The sequence below is a fragment of the Folsomia candida genome, unplaced genomic scaffold, assembly GCF_002217175.1.
Source record: "Folsomia candida strain VU population unplaced genomic scaffold, ASM221717v1 Fcan01_Sc012, whole genome shotgun sequence".
Taxonomy (NCBI): domain Eukaryota; kingdom Metazoa; phylum Arthropoda; class Collembola; order Entomobryomorpha; family Isotomidae; genus Folsomia; species Folsomia candida.
In genome coordinates, this window is record NW_019091204.1 from 2,946,193 (window position 1) to 2,966,013 (window position 19,821).

Sequence of the window (19,821 nt, forward strand, 5' to 3'; positions counted from 1 at the left end):
CATCTATTCTCCTAAATGGAAAATCCGGCGATGGAAAAGGGGCTCATGAATCCTTTGGTAATTCGGAAGTGTACATACATATTTAATTTTCACTAATTTCCTATTTTCCGCCCTTAATGTATGCATCAACGTTTTGTCAGCATCTCTCAATTTTATTATTTGATGGACAACACTTTATCATCAAGGAGGCATTAGTATTAACCTTGACGTTACAAATACATATCTACATTATTATTGCTTTACAAAAGGCGTCCAGAAATGGTTTGCACATATTCGTACCTTAAGAACATTATCCGTTTCTGATAACATGGCTACTTGAATTCGACAAGTATGTAATTTTATAACCATTTTACCTTGCAACTCTAAGGATTTGTCGCTGGCGTTTTTGAAGCTATCCAAATAAAAGCTTACAGATATATTTTTGTGAACACTTATTACCTTGCTAGCTTATCACAATCCGCTTAAATTGAACTTTGAACTGGAATATATTCGACTGCTGATTGCGATAATTATGTATGTATGAACTCTTTTTGTAGATTATAGATAACATATTCTCCCATCTGGATTTTACCACGTTAACCTCCGCTCGTCTTGTCTGCACCGTTTGGGCCGATATAAGCACCCCTATGGTTGTACGGAAAGGCCTCCTCACCTTTTCCGACTTTAAGAGCATGACCGTCTTCAACCCTAAGCTAGCAACGAATGTTTCAATCTTCTTGGATTACAACTGTGATTGCATGCCCAATTTTGGACGTATACTCAAAGCGGACCCACAATCCCTGGATACTATCAGCATGTCTGCAATTTCAAACCTTTTGACTGAACTCCACCTCTCGGCAGGCGATCAAGTCTGCGTCGGCCGGGGATCACCGGGGGTAAGGCACCGAACCTTGCCGAACCGATTCTCCATCCTTGTTGACGGTTGGGGAAACGCAGACAGCTTATCCGCGCCAAACATTCGACCTTTCCCAAATCTGAGAGTGCTTTACTTTAAACTGTGGGGTGAATGTCATCCACATTATCCAACTGTGGGCCAGAAGGCCATTCTGCAAGGACTGCTTAACATTTCTCCAAAAGTTGAAGAGCTCAACATGTCTATGTTTGATGGATGTGCAGATTAGGAATTGTCTGGCACTACGTTGAAGATTTTGAAGTACCGCTACGTTGACCGCAACAAATCCTACCGCATTTCAAACCTTGATCCTTATTACGTTCCATGGATAGATTTCTCCTTATCCAAAATACTTGAGAGATTTGCAAATTCATTAGAAAAGCTAGAATTGGGACCTTCTGACTTTGAGACTGCTCAAGTAGGTGAGAATCACTTATATTACGTCATATATGTACAGATTAGTTTGTAATTATTAAGAAATTCAAAATCTAGATTTTGAACTTTTCCGCCCTGCACCTTACCCACCTGAACATCCATGATGCCGAGCAGTATGATCTTAAGAACTTTCTGGACGTAGCCCATGTTCCCAAACTGACCCATTTATCGGTACGCCATCACCACATTTCTCAACTGTTTAAAACTTGTCACGTTTCCCACTCGGCGGTAATGTCACTCGAGCTGGACACCAGCACCTATTGTAACAAGGAGGATATACTAGCTGCCGCTAAAATTGCGTACATCTTCCCATCTGTGACCGAGTTTAAGATTATACTGAAAGTGGAACCTTATCCAGAGGTTTTTACGACAGATTTGGCCGAAGCGATGGGATCCTTTCGATCTTGGGAGTTGAATAGGGGGGTGATCGTTATTGAAGGTGTGTCTCCGGATGTTGCGGCGGCGGTGATGGAAGGGTTAATGGAGTGGCGATGTACGTAATTTTTCGGTAAAAATTAAGAACAGGTCTTAAAATTTGAGTTTTGTGACAGGTTTGAAAAATACATCACTTCGGTTTAAAAAGTCTCCAGAGTTTGACAATTTTGAGATGACTGACCGTGTAAGAGATGCCCTCGTGTCGTGCAGATCGATTCGACATATCGATATGTCTAGGTTATCGGTAAAAGCTTAAGTTATGAGGTTTACAAGATACATATGCAAATAATTACAAATGAATTTTTTTGTAGATGGATGAGCAGGCTCGGAACGATTTAAAGGAATTAATTGCACGGTGGAATTTGAAAATTTCCACCTAGTTCAAGGAATCAAATGAGTATAGTTTTTATTACAACTAGCTCGATTATTTGTTTATTTTTATCTGTTCAATTTGTTTGTTCTTAACTCTTCAAATTCAGAAAATTACGTGTTGCAGCAAAATTTGATTTTCATTTACAAGGGACTTCCAATCACTTTTTTTTAACTTCTTTCTATTATTATCCTACTGTATTGTTATTATCTGATATTATACACATTCCAAAATTGTTCAACACAATCTTGTAGCAAGCCAATTTAATTTAATAATTTCGAAAATTAAATATCAATTGTTTCTAATCATAATGTCCATATATCGTTCCATAAACGAGGTGCATTTATCCACCAGTAACATCCGCTGTCATTTTTTCTCATCAATGTTTCTCACAGGTTTCCCCTTCCGGTTTTTTTGGAATCCGATGGTAAAGAGTACATTTAAATACGGCTCAACACAACAGTCATACTTCTTCTCTTCTCTCACCGCCGTGTTTTGAGTGATCTTGTACTTCCGGTCGTGATAGTACTCCACGTCTACCAGGGTACTCTGCATATCAAATTTGTAGATTTGTTTGACCAAAATAGCACGACTTTCTGCTAACTCAAGGATTTATTCACGTTTGTGTTGAAATACCTAAAAATTTGGCTACACTTTATTCCTCAAAGCTAATTCAATCAGAGAATTAACTGCCGATAAACGGAAGCAAAAATTGATTTACAAATTAGCTGTACATATTTTGTAAAATGATAAAATATCAAGTTGTCCCACTAAACAATTTTTTGGGGCGGGACCATTTACCTATTGTAACAATGTTGTCCACTCTTGTGGGAAAATTTTATGGTTAAGAGTCTCGTGTTCCCCCGGTTGCACCGCTTTACCCTCACTGGGAAATTTCAAACTATGACACCGCACATACGTTACGCACCGAATTTAAAAATCTTTTCCTGTTCCGACGTTATGTTCATTTTTAATACTTCTGTTTGATCACTACACCACGTTTTGACTTGTCAAAAACTTTCATGACACGCCTCGCTTAAAAAACCACAGTCAAATTCAATTTCGCGCCTTACATTTTTATCCTTGTGGAGTTCAAGTCCCATCGTGTAGCCGTCAAAGGTCCATGAGCCGAATTTAAGGGTGCATATTTGTTCCTCGTACGGACCGTGGTTTAAAGTCAGGTTGCAGTAGGACTGAAGTCGGCAGGGGGTCACCCATAACACTCCCGTTCGAGAATATCAGCGTGTTCGTTGTAAAACAATCCAGATTCGGTTGCACCCTGGATCATCAAATTTGAAATTAGGGTTAATTTTTGAAATTTAAATTTTTGCAATTATGCCATCTTACCCATTGTACAAGGTAATATCTGGTTTCCACACTTTTTCGGCGGGAACGCGCAACATCCCAACAGCGTGCTCAGACTCTTCCCAAGTAAATCGGTGGTCGGTCTAGGTCTAAATTTAAAAAAAAAACATTCTAAAAATCCTGGTCCAGGAACCCTCGCTCATTTTTCCCGGTAAATTTTTCTTGAAATTAGCATGTGTCCATTTGGTCCATATTGTACACACACTAACAAACTAACCGTTCGCATAGACAAATTAGGATAAAAACAAGATTCATAAAATCGTGGTCGAGGAATTCAGTTCAAAATGCCTTTACTCCCGCTAAATTTAGCTTTTTATCTTGAAAATCAACGTGTCAATTCAGGCCTTGCTGTACACAAACTTTCTTCTTAAATCTTTAACCAAAAAATTTGAATTTCTTCCAGTTTATCCAATTTATCTTCCAAATTTTTAATTGTATCTACACGAACTTACCATTCGCATCACATCGTTATCGACATCCTTTCAAATTAAAACATTTTAATTACAGAGAGAGATTGTTAAAAGCTGTATGTATGAATTTTTATGTAAAAAGTTAAGGAGACAAAGTGTCTCAAATTCCCAGAGTTGAAAGGAGCGGTGTGATTGGATTGGAGGTTATTCTTTATTCTTTTTAGTGTGTTAAGTATATGGAGAGCACGCCGTTCTTTTTACTTACCAAGCAGACACGCAGTAGTGATGGTGTGGAATTTTAAGTCGTGAAAGTAGTTATTTTTGGGTTGACAATTAGCCAGTAAAATTGTTTAATAAAGTAGTAGTTTGTTTGTCATTTAACAATACGACCTCTGAAAGTGTATTATTTCCATCAACGAATAATAATACGTTATATTTCACATTAGAAAGGGCTCTTATTAACTTCAACCGAGACACATTAAGTAGAAGCGTTTTCTCGGGTAAAGATTAGTCGGGCGTTCTACATTTTTTGGTGACCTCGACGTGATCGAGGTTGAAGTTATCACAACAAGTGCGGATTCTTTGTGAAGTGAAGTGAAGTGTTGGTGGTTCGAGACTCAACCCTTAAGGAGCAGACGTTAATCCTGCACAGGACTGTTCGTGGAGCGGGTGGTTTGCTGGGAGGTCATCGTTCCTGCCAATTGAAGGAGATACTGAGTTTTTGCGGTGCTGTACCCGAAGTACAGCATCCTGAGGTCGTGTTGTTCCAAGAGGGAATAATTTTGAACAAGTATTGATTATTGTTGTTCTGTTGGGTCCCAGTCTTCTAGATCACCATGATGAAGGAGGACCAGGATGACCACTTGCAGAGGAGCGACAGGAACAGGAGACCGCCAGATCGCCTGGATCCGTGTTGGAAGTCGCCGACGCCTAGAAAGAAGAAGGAGGTGATGAAGGTGGGAGCGGAATCTGAACCGACCGATGCTCATCAAGATCAGCCGTCCAGCCCAAAGAAAGAAGGACCGTCATTTATGTCACGGCTACTCGGATTCGGTGGAAAAGAGAAGAGTCATCACACGGCGTCGACATCGAGTTCAGCGATGAAAAGAAGGAGTCAAGCTGAGGCTGCACATCAAGCAAAGATTGCATCAGTGCTCCAAGAAGTATCCGAACTTGAGGAAAAGTTGGAAGTGCACGAGTGTGAACTGCGTTCGGTGCGAGATGAAATTGAGAGGAAGAGCGCGATTATCAATCCGACTCATCCCAATTATATGGCCGAGGAGGCTGAAAATGTGAAAAAGGAGATCATCATTCTCAACGAGGAGATGGTAGCCCTCAGAAACAAGAATGAAATGGAAAATATCCGGCTGAGAGGAAAGATTAAGAGATTGAAAATTCATTTGGAAACTTTGCAAGCAGAAAAGAAAGCAGTTCTGGCCGAGATTGATGATGATGAAGAGCAACGGTTGAGTAGTAGTAGTAGTGACGAGGGCAGTGACGTTGACCCTGACGAAACAGTGAGAAAATTTGAAGCATGGAAAGAAGGAGTTGCCGCAGCTGCGAAAGAAGAGATGGCCACATCAGCGCAAAGAAAGGAAGAAGCAGCTACGATGGACAATATCGCTCAGTCACTGCAAGCCTTGGTGAAGATTTCGAATAATCCTGCACCAAGGAGCGATATTCAAGAGAGAATGATGGTGCGGCAGTCAATTGGTCGTGACCTTCCTCTCTTCAGTGGACGACCGGAGGAGTGGCCCACCTTCGTCGCCACCTTCAAGCGAACCACAGAGTCATGTGGATTCACAGATGCAGAGAACATTGAAAGGATTAGAAAATGTGTGAGAGGAGAGGCGGCGAAAAGTGTCGAGTGTTTGTTAGTGTCTCCGAACTCGTTGCCGGAAGTGCTGCGAATTTTGGAAGAGAAGTTTGGCCAGCATGAAATAATAGTGAGAAGCATGATCGCGAAGGCAAGAGCATCGCCATCAGTGAAGGAAGGAAAGCCGCAGACCATGATTGACTTTGGAACGACAGTGGTCAATCTGGTGGCGACTATAAAGAATTTAGAAGAAATGGAACATTTGAGAAATCCGGTGCTCCTTCATGAATTGGTGGAGAAGCTGCCTGATAGTGACCGGAAGAATTGGGAAATGGAAGTTGTGAAAGCTGGACAGAGACCATCATTGGAGGACTTTAGTGAGTGGGTGAAAATGTGTGTGAAAATTGCCTGCAGGATGGTACCATTGAAGTCCGCCGACACGAAGAATGAAAATCAGCAGAAAGTCAAGAACAGTCATCAGGAGAGAGAAAGTGTCGCCACTGCTGCCGGCTTATTCAGCGGACAAGCTAGCAAATTGTGCTTGTTTTGTGGTAAGTCTAACCACTACAGCAGTGAGTGTTATCGGGCAGAAAATATGAATTTGGGAGAGAAGAAGGAACTGATAAGGAAGAATAAAGCTTGCTTCAAGTGCTTGCGACTTGGACATGCTGTGAAAGATTGTAAAGTGAAAGTGACGTGTGGAAAGTGTCGTGGACCCCACTGCAAGTCGATGTGTCCTGAGCTGTGGGCGAATCAGAGGGCAATTCAGGAGCAGCAGTCGACAGGGGGGCCAACCACCAACGCCCACAATTCAAATCATTCGTGCCGGAAGGATGTTCTCCTGAAAACTCTAGTGGTCCGCGTCGTTGGACCGATGGGGTCACGTGTGGTGCGCCTTCTCTTTGACGAAGGAAGTCAAAAGAGCAACGGTCGGTCATCAACGTTGGAGGCAATTGGAAGTCGAGTCGTAGGGGAGGAATGGGCCCGAAATGTTTTGTTTGGCGGAACTGTGACCGAGCCGAAGAAAGTGAAAGAATGTATAGTGAGGGTGGAGAGTTTGGACGGTGCAGTGAAGAAAGAGTTGCATCTGAGAAAATCGGAAGTAATTTGTGGCAACATTCCACGCGTTCCAGCGGGGCCGTGGATGCAAGAATTGAGAAGAAAGAAAATTTGGTTAAGCGATTTTGAGCAAAGCAGAGTGGACAGCGAAGAAATTGAAGTGCTAGTAGGAAGTGACCACTGGGGGCAGCTTGTAGTAGGGAAACCAATCCCGCTTAATTGTGGACTATTTGCTGTCAAGACCGTGTTTGGATGGACCCTAAGCGGTCCAGTTCCTGGAAGGCGACAGGAAGGAGTAGCAATGGAATGTGCTTCTCTCCATGTTGGTGAAGCGAGTGTCTCGGACTTCTGGGATTTGGAAATCATCGGGATTAAAGATCCAGCCGATGTCAAGTCGCGAAAAGAAAAAGAAGAAGAAACAAGAGAGCATTTCAAGAAATCTGTGTCACGAGAAGAAGACGGCAGATATTATGTGAAGATGCCGTGGATTGGGGGAATAGCGCCAAGGCGGTGGCGTTGAAGAGATTGGAGTCGGCCACGGCGAAGTTAATGAAAACTGGGGACTACAAGAGTTACGACGAAATCTTCAACTCTTGGCTTCGAGAGGGCATTATAGAAGAAGTGAAAAGAGAAGATAATTATGCAGGGGTGCATTATCTGCCCCACCGCCCTGTCTTCAAGCCAGAGAGTGAGACAACGCCAGTGCGCCCAGTTTTCGACGCCTCGTGTAAAGTGGGTCGAGCTCCTTCTCTAAACGACTGCATGGAGAAGGGCCCCAATTTAATTGAGTTGATCCCGGCAATCTTGCTAAGATTCCGGGAGAAGAAGATTGGATTCGTGTCGGACATCCGAAAGGCGTTCCAGATGATTAGTGTGGATGCAGCCGACCGAGATTTCCTCCGCTTCTTATGGTGGGAGGACGAAGAAAAGAAGAAGTTGAAGGAGTTTCGACATTGTCGTGTGGTTTTCGGGGTAAATTGTAGCCCCTTCATCCTTGCTGCGGTGTTGAAGCATTTGTTGGATTCGGTTAAAGGGGATCGGAAGTCACTTGCAAGGAAGTTGATCTCCTCTCTCTATGTGGATAACTGTGTGGCGTCAGTGGACACAGTTGAAGTATATGAAGTATTCAAGAAACAGGCAACTGAGATTATGGCCAGCGCCAAGATGGAGTTACGACAGTGGGAGTGTAGTGCCGTGGGGGCTCCCGAAGTCGGCCGCCCTGCCATGAGGGGGTGCGGACTGGGGGACGATGGTGGCTGCACTCCACAGGATTCTAGAAATACTGCGACAACAATGGTGCTGGGCCTAGTATGGAATAGAGAGAGGGATAGCATTGGGTGCAACTTCGCGAAATTAGAAATAGCCGAGAAACTGACGAAGAGATGGATTCTGTCGTGCGTGCAGAAAATATATGACCCCATTGGATTCACTTGTCCGGCGACGCTCAAGCCGAAGTTAATTCTCCAGAAGGCCTGGGCGGAGAAAATGGAATGGGACGCAGAGTTGCCAAGTGAAATTGTGGAAAATTTTATGAAGTGGTATGAGGAGTTGCACTACTTGGCGAAAATCGAGATACCACGTTGGATTATGGGGCAGCAGGTCAAGAAAGATGAAGATATGCAGCTTCACGTCTTCTGTGACGCGAGTCAAGACGCGTATGCTGCCGTGGTATTTTTGAGATCGGAAAATGAAGATGGAGCAGTGACCGTGCAACTTCTTCAGGCGAAATCCAGAGTGGCGCCGCTGAAGAAGTCGACAATACCGAGACTGGAGTTACTCGGGTGTGTCATTGCAGCCCGACTTTACTCATCAACAAAGAAAGCATTGGGCATGGGAGAAGTAGCCAGCTATTTCTGGACCGATTCAACGACCGCCCTGTCCTGGATAAAGAGGAATGATGACTGGGGGACGTTCGTTGGGAATCGCGTCAGAAATATTTTGGAGTTGACGGAAGCTGAAAATTGGAGACACGTTCCGGGGGTGCAAAATCCGGCGGACCTGCCGTCGCGTGGATGCGACTCTCGAGAACTTTTAGAGTCAAAATGGTGGGAGGGACCAATCTGGCTGAAGAGGCCGAAGGAAGATTGGCCCTCAGGAGACGCCATAGTAAACGAAGAAATGGTCAGAGAAGAAATGAAGAGAAGTGCCACGACCACATTGGTCAATATCGAGGAAAAGAAGACTCCTTGGTACGCGAGAGCATCATCCTCCTACCGGAAGAACGTCCGAAATGTGGCGTGGCTGAAAAGACTTGTCAAGCGATACCGAGGAGAAGCAGTAGAAAATAAAGAGAGTGACTTGACAGTGTCAGAATTTGAAGATGCGGAGAGACATATTTTGAAGCTGGTGCAAATGGAGTCATTTGAAGATGGAGTTGGAGTGATCGCCGGTTTGGTGGTGGAGAAAGACACCGAAGGGATCATCCGTGTCAGCAGCAAGCTTCTCCACAGTGAACACGGGGTGGCATTCCGTCGACCCATTTTGCTACCAGCGTCTCATCCCTTAGTAGAGCAAATGATTAGAGAGGAACACGTCATGAATGGTCATGCAGGAGCGCAATTTATGATGGGACATTTACGAGAAAGAGTGTGGATTCTGAAGGGACGAAAGACAATTACGAAGGTCATCTCTAAGTGTGTCGTGTGCAGGAGATTTGCTGCAAAGAAAGTGGACGTCCCGCCAGCAGCACTACCCGCCGATCGAGTCAATTTAGTGAAAGTGTTCCAAGTGACCGGCGTGGATTTGGCAGGACCACTATTTTTGAAAATGGACAGAAAGTGTGGATTTGTTTGTTTACTTCTGCAGTGTACCGCTGTGTACATCTTGAGCTGGTCACTGCACTCAGTACGGAGGCGTTTTTATTGGCATTAGAGCGGTTCATCTCAAGACGGGGTCGACCTACAACGCTCTACAGTGACAATGGCACGAATTTCGTGGGTGCCGCCAACCTGTTTAAAGGAATGGATTGGAAAAGGATTGTGAAAGAAACCGGAAACAGAAGAATCCAGTGGAAGTTCAACCCTCCCACGGCAAGCTGGTGGGGAGGGTGGTGGGAACGCCTAGTGAGAAATGTGAAGGACTTGTTGAAGAGAATGTTGGGGAGCCGTAGATTGGACTATGACCAGCTCCAATCTTGTGTGTGTTCGGTGGAGGCGGTCGTCAATGGAAGACCTCTGACCTATGTCACAGAGAATGGTGGTGACTTGGTGCCTCTCACTCCTGCAATGTTCCTGCAAGAGATTAAGAGCAGCGCCTTCCCAGAAGCAGAATTATTGTCAGGAGACGAATTACGGAAGAAGTCGAGGGGAATTGTCGTCCTGAGAGAGGAATTGAGGTCGAGATTCCGGAAAGAGTATTTATCTCTCCTTGTGCAAAAGTCAAGCGAGAGAAAGTTGGAAGATTTGCGCGTTGGGGATGTGGTCCTTGTGGGCGCTGATGGGAAGAAGAGGCTGGACTGGCCTATGGCGAAGATTGTGGAGTTCCTGCCAGGAAAAGATGGAAAAGTCAGGCTCGCGAGAGTGAAGACGTTGAACGGGATCGGGATTCGACCACTGCAGCGGCTTTACCCACTGGAAGTCTCATCGGAAGTGGAAGCCGAGACTTTGAAACCGGAAGTGAAAGTGAGAGCAGTGCAAGAAGCTCTGAAGACGACGACAGAATTGGAACCAGTCCAGAGAACGAGACAAGGACGAGAAGTAAAGAAGCCCGTGCGTTTTGGAAGTGTTTCATTTATGTAAATATTGATGTAATATGTATGTATGTTCTTTTGTTCCCACAAAAGAGGTGGGAGAATGTTAAAAGCTGTATGTATGAATTTTTATGTAAAAAGTTAAGGAGACAAAGTGTCTCAAATTCCCAGAGTTGAAAGGAGCGGTGTGATTGGATTGGAGGTTATTCTTTATTCTTTTTAGTGTGTTAAGTATATGGAGAGCACGCCGTTCTTTTTACTTACCAAGCAGACACGCAGTAGTGATGGTGTGGAATTTTAAGTCGTGAAAGTAGTTATTTTTGGGTTGACAATTAGCCAGTAAAATTGTTTAATAAAGTAGTAGTTTGTTTGTCATTTAACAATACGACCTCTGAAAGTGTATTATTTCCATCAACGAATAATAATACGTTATATTTCACATTAGAAAGGGCTCTTATTAACTTCAACCGAGACACATTAAGTAGAAGCGTTTTCTCGGGTAGAGATTAGTCGGGCGTTCTACAGAGATTGTTCTGTAATTAAATATCAATTACGTTGTTTCAAATTTTTCCTTACAAAGCTGACCCGCAACAGAGCCACGCCCACACTGACGGTTGTATTTTCTGGGTAGTTGTCTTTATTGTAGTTGGCAAAAAGCTTGTCGAAAAGCTTGCCCCGTTCCGCTGTCCCGGCGTGTTCGTAAGTTTTAAATTTTGTGACGACTCCCTCCTCAACGTGGGTCTTTGCACGTACACAAATATGAAATATAAAAAATCGCCTTTTCAATAATTTATCAAACAGAAATATAAACATTTTGTAAAATAGTTTAGGCAATTAACGTAAGTCATTGGTAAGTATAACTTAAAAAATAAAAATTTTACAAAATTTCACAAAATAAAAAGACACCCTTGATCGGGGGAACTTTGAAACAAAATTGCTAAGCTAACTTTCTTTGGAAATATTTGCATATAAAAGTTTCTAAAGTTTTCTACGTGTACAGGATTAACGAATTTTATATAGTTACCAAACCCTGGGTGATCTACCTCATAAAAAATCTTACCAGAGTAAGCAGCCAAAATTGCGAGAATAAGGGTGGACAGAAAGAATTTCATGTTGAAAGTATTTGATTTTTGCGTGAAGATCGCTTTGAAATGTATGTGTGTATGAAGCTCACCCGGTGCAGAATGAAGTCAACGTCTGTTTTTTCATTGGATTTTATTCGAGTCGAGAATTAAATAAGATTTAGTTACATAATTTTGACGATGAGTTATATATAACCCCAACCAAACTCATTTATGTATACATAAATGAGTTTGGTTTAACTCCGCCACAAACTTGTGCAAATTTTTTAAAGCATTTTTCCAATCCCAGATTAATTTAGGGGGCAATTTACTAATAAATACATAAAAAATTGTAACTTGATAATTTTCTGGCTAGAAGTTTTACAATTGTAAAACTTCTAGCCAGAAAATAAGTTAACTTATTTACTGCTGATTTATGGCTCATTTGCCGTTCATTAACAGTTTCTTTTAGACATAAAAAAGCTGAAATTTTTTTATTTCATTTCATCGCAGATTTATGAGGGAGTCCGGAAATCAATGAAATTTCCGCAAGTAAAATTTATCACTAGATATGTACATATTTATCGTGCATTTCAGGCCATCGATGTCAACAAGATTAAGATTGAGACAGACGCCTACATATGTATGTATGTGTTATGCCAAGTTGTTGTAGTAATTAATGGTCAATTTAACTTGATCAACCTCAATTTAGCTCAATTACAGTGCTGGAATCGATTGATAAAAAGCCGTTATTTTCATCGCTTCAATGTATTCTTAACTTGAAATAATTTTAAGTACAGGAGTAATATTTATTTACGAGTAAAAACATACAAACGAACTGTTTTTAATTTGTGCAATGTGATGCACCATCAAGAATGGAGAAAGATCGCTATCAAACATGGCAAATGTCAATGTCGCAATTTAAATTTTTAAAAATGTCCAATTTGTGCAAAATTTAAAGGTCAAACAAATTGGATATTTATCACAATTCGAATTTGTCATACTTGTCACAAATTGGACATTTCTGACATATAAATATATATATTTGTAAATGACATGTCCTGACGGCACAGCCCTAATGGCATTACAACGAATTATTACACATCACAATCTAATCTATGGTCTTTAGCTTACGCTAGTTACAATTGTAATATTTACCCAAACAAGTCATGGCTAAATTAGTGCATGGTGATTCATACATACATTGTCCGGTTAATTTGCATATCTGTACTTTATTCTGCAGTTTGACGCGCAGTATAATTCCGATCATTTTAGTTTGAGGTCCGTAATCGGATTAGTGATTGTACAGGATATGTGATTAGATATAAATGACGGGCTTGTCATACCTCCACATACGTATGTATGTAAGTATGTATGTATGTATGTATCTCCGGACGTTCGGATGGTTTAGTGTCAACTTAAACGGGAAGGTTCCCGACTGTTTAATTAGACACGGCGACTTGTGTCATTCATAAATAACTGCAATTATCTACATAAAAGTCAAGGTATGTAAGAAAATAGAATTTCCGGTTAACAAAATTAGCAAGTTTTCCTAGCAGGTAATGTAGTCCTCATGCCAAATCAACCGTTTAAAATCATATTATACGACATTATCCCCAGATATAAATATTTCCACAAAAAATTACGAACCCTTGCTTTTCTCACATTGCTCTTACTTACTTTTAATTTAAGTGGAACTTATAATTTTGTTTACATGTCGAGCATGTGTTCCTCCTAAATTCAAATTATAAATTATATGTATGTCAAAATTTCACAGTTTGTTTTAAAGAAAAATGGCTCGAACGAAGGTGAGCTTGCATGCTTTTATATTTTCTACTTTTATAAATCTCATTACTTAAAATTAATCTCTCTTTAACCTCATATGCTAATAAATACTTTGGGTTAATACTTTAATCTCACTACATGTCATTACGTAAATAGCGCATAGCTCGACGATCCACTCGAGGAAAGGGAACCAGAAAAGCGCTGCCCAGAAAAGGCTCTCCTCTTAAGGTTCCAAGCACAAGTGGGGTGAAGAAATCTCGCCGCTACCGACCTGGAATTGTCGCACGACTAGGTATCCGTCATTACCAGAAGAGTACTGGTGTTCTCATTGCACCATTCCATCGATTATGCCGAGTGAGCAATGTTCTCATTATATTCATTTTAGATTTATTAACCTCTTTCGTACTACTAACAATGCGCAGACGCCAGCGGTCTCGCTCCGATTTTGAGGATACCACGATAATTTTTTAACCTTAAATAAATAATTAAACACGTATATACTTCAAGATTTTTCGTAATGTTCAGTTTAAACAAAATTATTCCAAAATCCGTGAGCGAGAATCTGTATTTTTTCCCTTTCCGAGAGGAATTTCATGGTAAAATGCAAATTCTCACTCACGGATTTCGTCATATTTTCATTTAAACCGATGATGAAAAAACCTTAAGTTTGTGTTTCATCATTTATCTAATGCTACATAATTATCGTGGTTTCGTCAAAATCGGAGCGAGACCGCTGGCGTCATCGCATTGTTAGTTTATAATAAAATTTCCCTTCGGTACGATGTTGATTTCATAATTACATACACCTGAGAGCAACCAATTAAAATTTCAATAAGTTTCCTTTTGATGTGTTTTTGACGAGAAACACGAAATATAAATTTTTAACATTGGTCGGTATAGGGAAAACTTCAAAAATTCCAGAAGACAAATGTCTAAAAAAAATCAACTTGTTTACCATCGAGTTTTCCACTAAATACCAAAAGAATACTCTGTTTTAAGAAATTTTGGTGTCAAAGGTAATTTATTGTACTTTGCCGTGAACGGAAAATAAAATACTACACAAATATTCGTACCTTTGTAGTAAATGAAACTACTTTCTCTACACAAATGCGTTTACTTTGGTAGCCAAGAGGTTAACTCAATTTATGCTGCAGGAAGTACATACTTCACGATGTTTCTGGACACATTCGGAGGTTTAATCGCATTGCTCTTACAGAAATCCAAGTAGCAGCGGAGGCATACCTCATAAATCTCTTTGAGGACACCAACTCATGCGCCCACCACGCTAGGAGAGTTACCATCAAAGTAAAAGATTTACATTTGGCTCAAAGAATCATATGAGAATAAGTTTAATTTATTTACACATTGTACTTTGAATTTTAAAGAGTATTTATTTACTACATCCGAGAGGACAAGCTTAAAAATACAAATAAAAAACAATTTACCACGAATTTAAATGTAGAAAAATAAATATGTCCATATTATTTGTATAATAATAATTTGGTGCATGAGTCTTTGATCGGCGACCATATATGTACTCAACGAATCATTGTCTATATTAAAATGCAATTCCGTTTAATAGAAGGCATCAATCAGTAATTGTTTTGTTTAGAACGTACATAAAAATTTGGCAACTCTATTCCGTCGGGCCTGTAAATTCTGCGCCAAAACGTTGCACATGCACGTAACGTATTTTCACTATGTTCTCTTCTTCGTGAGCTACCAAGTATCGGACTAGTATCCCAATGCAGCACGGTCCAACTGTTAGAATACAATAAATCAACTATCCAGAGAACCATTAAAACTGATTTAGGAAATATCATAACAAAAATGACCTAAAGTATGTCGACGAATTGAGAGAAATCAAACTTTTTTCCGTTACTGCGGACAAATCTCACCAGTGCGCAAAAACGGACGTCGATGATTTTGGTTCTGCAGTCATAAAAAATCAAGACTTCCCTGGGTGGTTATCAGACATTGATCGATTGGATTATTTCGGATGTTTTGACGTGGAATAACAATTTTTACGTTTGACGACTCACGAATTTTCACGCACTTTGGAACGCTTCAAATAAAGGGTTAAAATAAAACACAGTAGAAAAGTTCCTGGAAGTTTTTTTATCGGGTAAAAAGCGATATATTCTTAAAGATAAGAACAAGGACCATCATATCCAGCAAGTTTCGAACCCATAAAGTTCCGCCTGCGGGCTAGAAAAATTATGGAATATTTATACAGCTTCTTGGACCACCCTCTGTATTTATGTACATATGCCTGCACGAATACACATATTGTCATGACAATATTATGTATAAATACGTATTTATATTTGTAAATGGTGTGTCTCATTTTCGTATTTTTGTTTAGTTCAGTATATACCTACGTAGTTTGACGGGCAGTATAATTTTGATAAAAGTTTCAGCTTCTTCAATAACTGATAAATGTTAAACAAATTATCATGCAACTGATAAATGATTATGAATAAACCGTTAAACGCATGTAACGAAGGGGTGAAACCGACAACTTTATAACATTCGTGAGGTGACATGTCATATGTCACATATATCAAATTTTACATTTGGTGTCGGCTAACAGTTAACGAACAGTCATTTAACAATTTCGTGACCTTTGAGGTCAAAACAAAGGTCACCATTGAATTCGGGGTTAAATTTCAGTTAAAATTGACATATGTATCAATTATTACGTTTAGTGACCTTTCAGTGACCTCTAAGTGACCTTTCATGACCTTTAAGGTCAAAACGGAGGTCACCATTAAATTCGGGGTTAAATTTCAGTTAAAATTGACATATGTATCAATTATAACGTTTAGTGACTTTTCAGTGACCTTTTGACCTTAAAGGTTGTGATCTACAATGCCCTTATTCGAACTTGACCTTTGTTTTTGTATTAACTATTTATGTTTCAAATTTCAAGTCAATATGTTAATCGGTTCTTGAGTTATCGCACGGACAGACGGACGGACAGACAGACGGACGGACATATCAATCTTATAAAGGGGTTTCACCCCTTAATAATGGGTTGGGCATTACATGTACGTGTGTAGGAATCAGTGCCCGATCTTGGATTTTGGCGCCCTGGGCAAACAATGAGGCGCCCCTGACCCTCTAAAAATCACAAATTTCCACAACTAACTTGCTACATTAGTTTTTTATGCGTTTATACTAATATTAGATAAAGTACATGCATATTATTAGCTCACCCTGCGTAGCATGAGAGCTATTGAATTCCTCCTGTCCGTCCGTCTGTCTGTCCGTCTGTCTGTTAACGACCTTTTTGCATCAATTGATGCTAATTAAAATGTCCCTGGTCCATTTTTTCATAAATTTATAGCACCGTTGGTATCTGACAATCGGAAACACCAAATGATGCGAAAGAATTGGGGGCGTTGATGCATAACGCACCAATAATGCATACTACTCGGCAGATTTTATTAGACAATTTTGACATAAATTTTTCAAAATTATCGGTGATCGTTGGTAGGTAATTCTGCACCAGTGATGCACAATTTTTGGACTTTCCTCGATGCATAATAATTATTGATCGATTTTGTTTAATTTTTCTGCACTATTGGTGCATAATTGCAAAAAACTTATGTATCTGTTTTGTTGCTTTCTTCTGCACCTTTGGAGCAAGTTATAACCAAATCATTATTACAGGGTGAGCTACTTCTAACGTTACTACAGTTTATTCAGTTTATTAATTGCTAAGCAAATTCGGAGTTGAAATTGTATGTAGAAATAATAATAGAAATTAGATTTATAACGTGCACCTACTACGATTGCAAAATTTATTCCGTCGATAAGAACTATCCAAATGGTAAAGACGTGACTTACGGTGTTCGAAATTAACTTATAAACCTGCAGTGCAGCTTCATATAGCCTGAGTCAATGTGTTGAATTATAAATGAGTAATTTTAATTCAATTCCACTTCATGTTTTTCCACTAGTCGTAAATGTCGTAGATGTCCTAATTCTTTCGAAATTTGTTTCATATTCTCCGATTATATCTTTTATTAACTTCAATGCCAAATTTCAGCTCTCTACGACTATTTAGAAATTTAGGTAGATAGTACCCCACCCACCAATATGACCTCAACGGGTCAACCACTGAACCAATGACAATCATCTTAGAACTTAGCATCCATGTTGAGGAATATCAAGGGAAATGTGTCACGAGACCATTTCCATATTTAGAAAGAGGCAGAGTGAGACTCGGATTCTAGAGGGTATCCACCACCGTCGCACGTCGGGGTCGTAGAAAAATTATGTCTCATTTCGCCTCTGTATTTCTCAGGATTTGGTGTAAATTTACATCCAACAATTTCCACTCGACAATTGCCATTCTTGACCAATTGGCATACCTGCATTTTCTTACCCATCCTCCAACTACGTTGGGAGAACACTTGCCGGCGGCGGAAGAACACTTGGCGGGGCGAAGCGCCGCCAAATTTTTTTTGTTATTTTATTATTATTTTTTGTAATTGAGGAAAAGTTTAAATAATATAGAAAAATACGGTCTAACTTAAACAAACTGACGATAACAACAAATCGCTTCAGTCCGTTTAAGTCGCATGAACAACGAAAGGCCTTGGTGTTAGATGGCACGAAAACAACACTTGAGTCAAAGAAAAACAGCAAGAACGCGACACCCAAGTCGTAGAAATACACAGGTACAAAAGAACACTTAGGTCTTACAAATACGCAAGAAGAACAGTCAGGTAGTAACAACTGATAGGAGAACAGAACTCAGGTCTTAGAAAGAAATAAGCAGAACAGAACACTCAGGTCTTAGAAAGACACAAGCAGAACAGAACACTCAGGTCTTGGAAAGAAACAAGCAGAACAGAACACTTAGGTCTTAGAAAGACACAAGCAGAAAAGAACACTCAGGTCTTGGAAAGATACAAGTAGAACAGAACACTAAGGTCTTGGAAAGACACGAGCAGAACAGAACACTCAGGTCTTAGAAAGAAACAAGCAGAGCAGAACCCTCAGGTCTTGGAAAGACACAAGCAGAACAGAACACTCAAGTTGCAGAAGAGAACATGAAGAGAAGAATATTTAAATCGCTTAAAGTAACAAAAACAAACGAATATTCAGATCTTAGAAACACTAAGGACACATAGGAGAATTTGGTCTTAGAAACAAATGAGGAGCAGAACACTTGAAAATGGAGCAGGAAGAACAGAATACTTAATCCCGATTTTGAGGAACTTCATTTAATTGTATCAGAAGGGGAGGCAGATATCTTATGGCGTCATAAATCATGAGGACCAATTGTTTACTCACAAGAAAAATAACTATCGAATCGTCAGAAAACCGTACAACGACTATTGTTGTTATGAATTTGTACCCAATGGATATGTATCGGATTGAGCCAACGCAGAAACATGGTAATTTCATTAATGAAGTTTTCTCTGCCCTGCAAATTAAATAGTCTATATACAAATTCCACTACCACTGAAATCATACTAACCCTGGACGAATTTTATCAAAATAGGGGGACAATTCTTCAAGTTTTAGCTCCATATGGATATATGCAGCGAAGCTTTAAGTAATATAAGCACACTTCAATCACAAGATGTCGAATTGAAGAACTGTCGAGGTCGGGGCGATCATTATAGTGCAAATATGGCACGCGGGTCGGCAGGTTTTTAATGCTTATTAGATATAGAATATCTTATATGGATTGATGTTTTAAAGTTAGGACTGCAGGCACGTATTTTGGAACTGGTTAGCGAGAAAAAATTTCTACCTGAGCTGCATAACCTTGGCGTGAATGTCACCGAATAAGTGCCACTAAATTATCTACGGGTGACCACAGCATTAATTTCTTTCTTGCCGAATAAATGACAAGGAGAACTATTTAATCCAAACCAAAATTTTAAGAAAGTATCAATCTAGCACACGATAATCATTCAATGAAGTGACCAATGTTGAGAAATAATTAAGGCTATTATATCAATAGAAACTTTCACGTACGATGTTATTGTGAATGCCATCGACTGGGAATGTCAATTTTTGACTCAAATCCTGTGTCCAATAAAGGAGACAACATGATTTGAATCAACATTTTTTGCACGATAACCAACCTCAAAAACATTTAGGCAGACATGCTTTTTTCTACTTCCTAGTTGGACAACATCGCTTGTACTAAATTTTCAAAGTTTAAAGTCTGGTAAAAAAAATGTCAGATTTAAAAATGCAATTAGCTTAGAAGTAGGTCAAGCGGTTGAGGAACCTAAATCCGGTGGAGGAAACAGGTGCCCGAAGCTAATGATCTTATTTATGCTTGAAATGTTCAACGCAAAGTAAACATTTAAGAAGCAATTGGTTGAATTAATTTTAAAGCTGACTAAAATAGATTCGCAGCAATTAGAACTCATAGAACGCTGGAAAATCGGTTTCTACCATAAAAACCTGTGAAGATTGGAAGCATCTGAATACGCTTATTTCTAGAAAATATTACGGGAAATTGCGCAGCCTA

At 40.0% G+C, this 19,821-nt stretch overlaps 3 protein-coding genes, 1 long non-coding RNA gene and 1 other non-coding gene across 7 annotated transcripts; 4 read left to right on the forward strand and 1 right to left on the reverse strand.

Annotated features, from left to right (window-relative positions):
• Positions 1-15: 15 nt before the first annotated feature.
• On the forward strand, positions 16-2,318 carry LOC118437120. The gene is made up of 6 exons (XM_035855917.1): positions 16-57; positions 537-875; positions 1,122-1,310; positions 1,385-1,820; positions 1,879-2,006; positions 2,074-2,318. The coding sequence occupies exons 1-6, from the start codon at positions 16-18 to the stop codon at positions 2,140-2,142; spliced, it is 1,203 nt and encodes a 400-aa protein (XP_035711810.1). The 3' UTR covers positions 2,143-2,318.
• Positions 2,319-4,743: 2,425 nt separating this feature from the next.
• LOC110855214 lies at positions 4,744-7,302 on the forward strand. Its single transcript, XM_022103630.1, has one exon. The coding sequence runs from the start codon at positions 4,744-4,746 to the stop codon at positions 7,300-7,302; it is 2,559 nt and encodes an 852-aa protein (XP_021959322.1).
• Positions 7,303-7,331: 29 nt separating this feature from the next.
• On the forward strand, positions 7,332-10,519 carry LOC110855215. Its single transcript, XM_022103631.1, has 2 exons — positions 7,332-9,516; positions 9,588-10,519. Exons 1-2 carry the CDS (start codon positions 7,332-7,334, stop codon positions 10,517-10,519), a joined length of 3,117 nt encoding a protein of 1,038 aa, XP_021959323.1.
• A 139-nt stretch (positions 10,520-10,658) lies between these two features.
• LOC118437181 lies at positions 10,659-11,667 on the reverse strand. 2 transcript variants are annotated; one of them, XR_004835928.1, is made up of 3 exons: positions 11,531-11,667; positions 11,047-11,211; positions 10,659-10,989 (listed from the first exon to the last, which is right to left on the reverse strand). It is a non-coding gene; the product is annotated as an uncharacterized LOC118437181 (long non-coding RNA). The 2 variants fall into 2 exon arrangements; XR_004835927.1 differs by having other exon boundaries at positions 10,659-11,211.
• Positions 11,668-12,873: 1,206 nt separating this feature from the next.
• LOC110855181 lies at positions 12,874-14,850 on the forward strand. Of its 2 annotated transcripts, none has more exons than XR_004835913.1 (4): positions 12,874-13,036; positions 13,309-13,339; positions 13,473-13,670; positions 14,471-14,850. It is a non-coding gene; the product is annotated as an uncharacterized LOC110855181 (transcript). The 2 variants fall into 2 exon arrangements; XR_002548432.2 differs by having other exon boundaries at positions 12,909-13,036; positions 14,533-14,785.
• The last annotated feature ends 4,971 nt before the right edge of the window (positions 14,851-19,821 follow it).

Excerpts from the sequence above, each read along its gene's own strand:
- LOC118437120 (XM_035855917.1), top strand. The coding sequence starts at position 16 with ATGGAAAATCCGGCGATGGAAAAGGGGCTCATGAATCCTTTG. Across the intron at positions 876-1,121 it reads TCGGCCGGGGATCACCGGGG|GAATTGTCTGGCACTACGTT; the intron begins GTAAGGCACCGA and ends TGTGCAGATTAG. Across the intron at positions 1,821-1,878 it reads AGGGTTAATGGAGTGGCGAT|GTTTGAAAAATACATCACTT; the intron begins GTACGTAATTTT and ends GTTTTGTGACAG.
- LOC110855214 (XM_022103630.1), top strand. The coding sequence starts at position 4,744 with ATGATGAAGGAGGACCAGGATGACCACTTGCAGAGGAGCGACAGGAAC.
- LOC110855215 (XM_022103631.1), top strand. The coding sequence starts at position 7,332 with ATGAAAACTGGGGACTACAAGAGTTACGACGAAATCTTCAACTCTTGG. Across the intron at positions 9,517-9,587 it reads GAAAGTGTTCCAAGTGACCG|TGTACCGCTGTGTACATCTT; the intron begins GCGTGGATTTGG and ends TTACTTCTGCAG.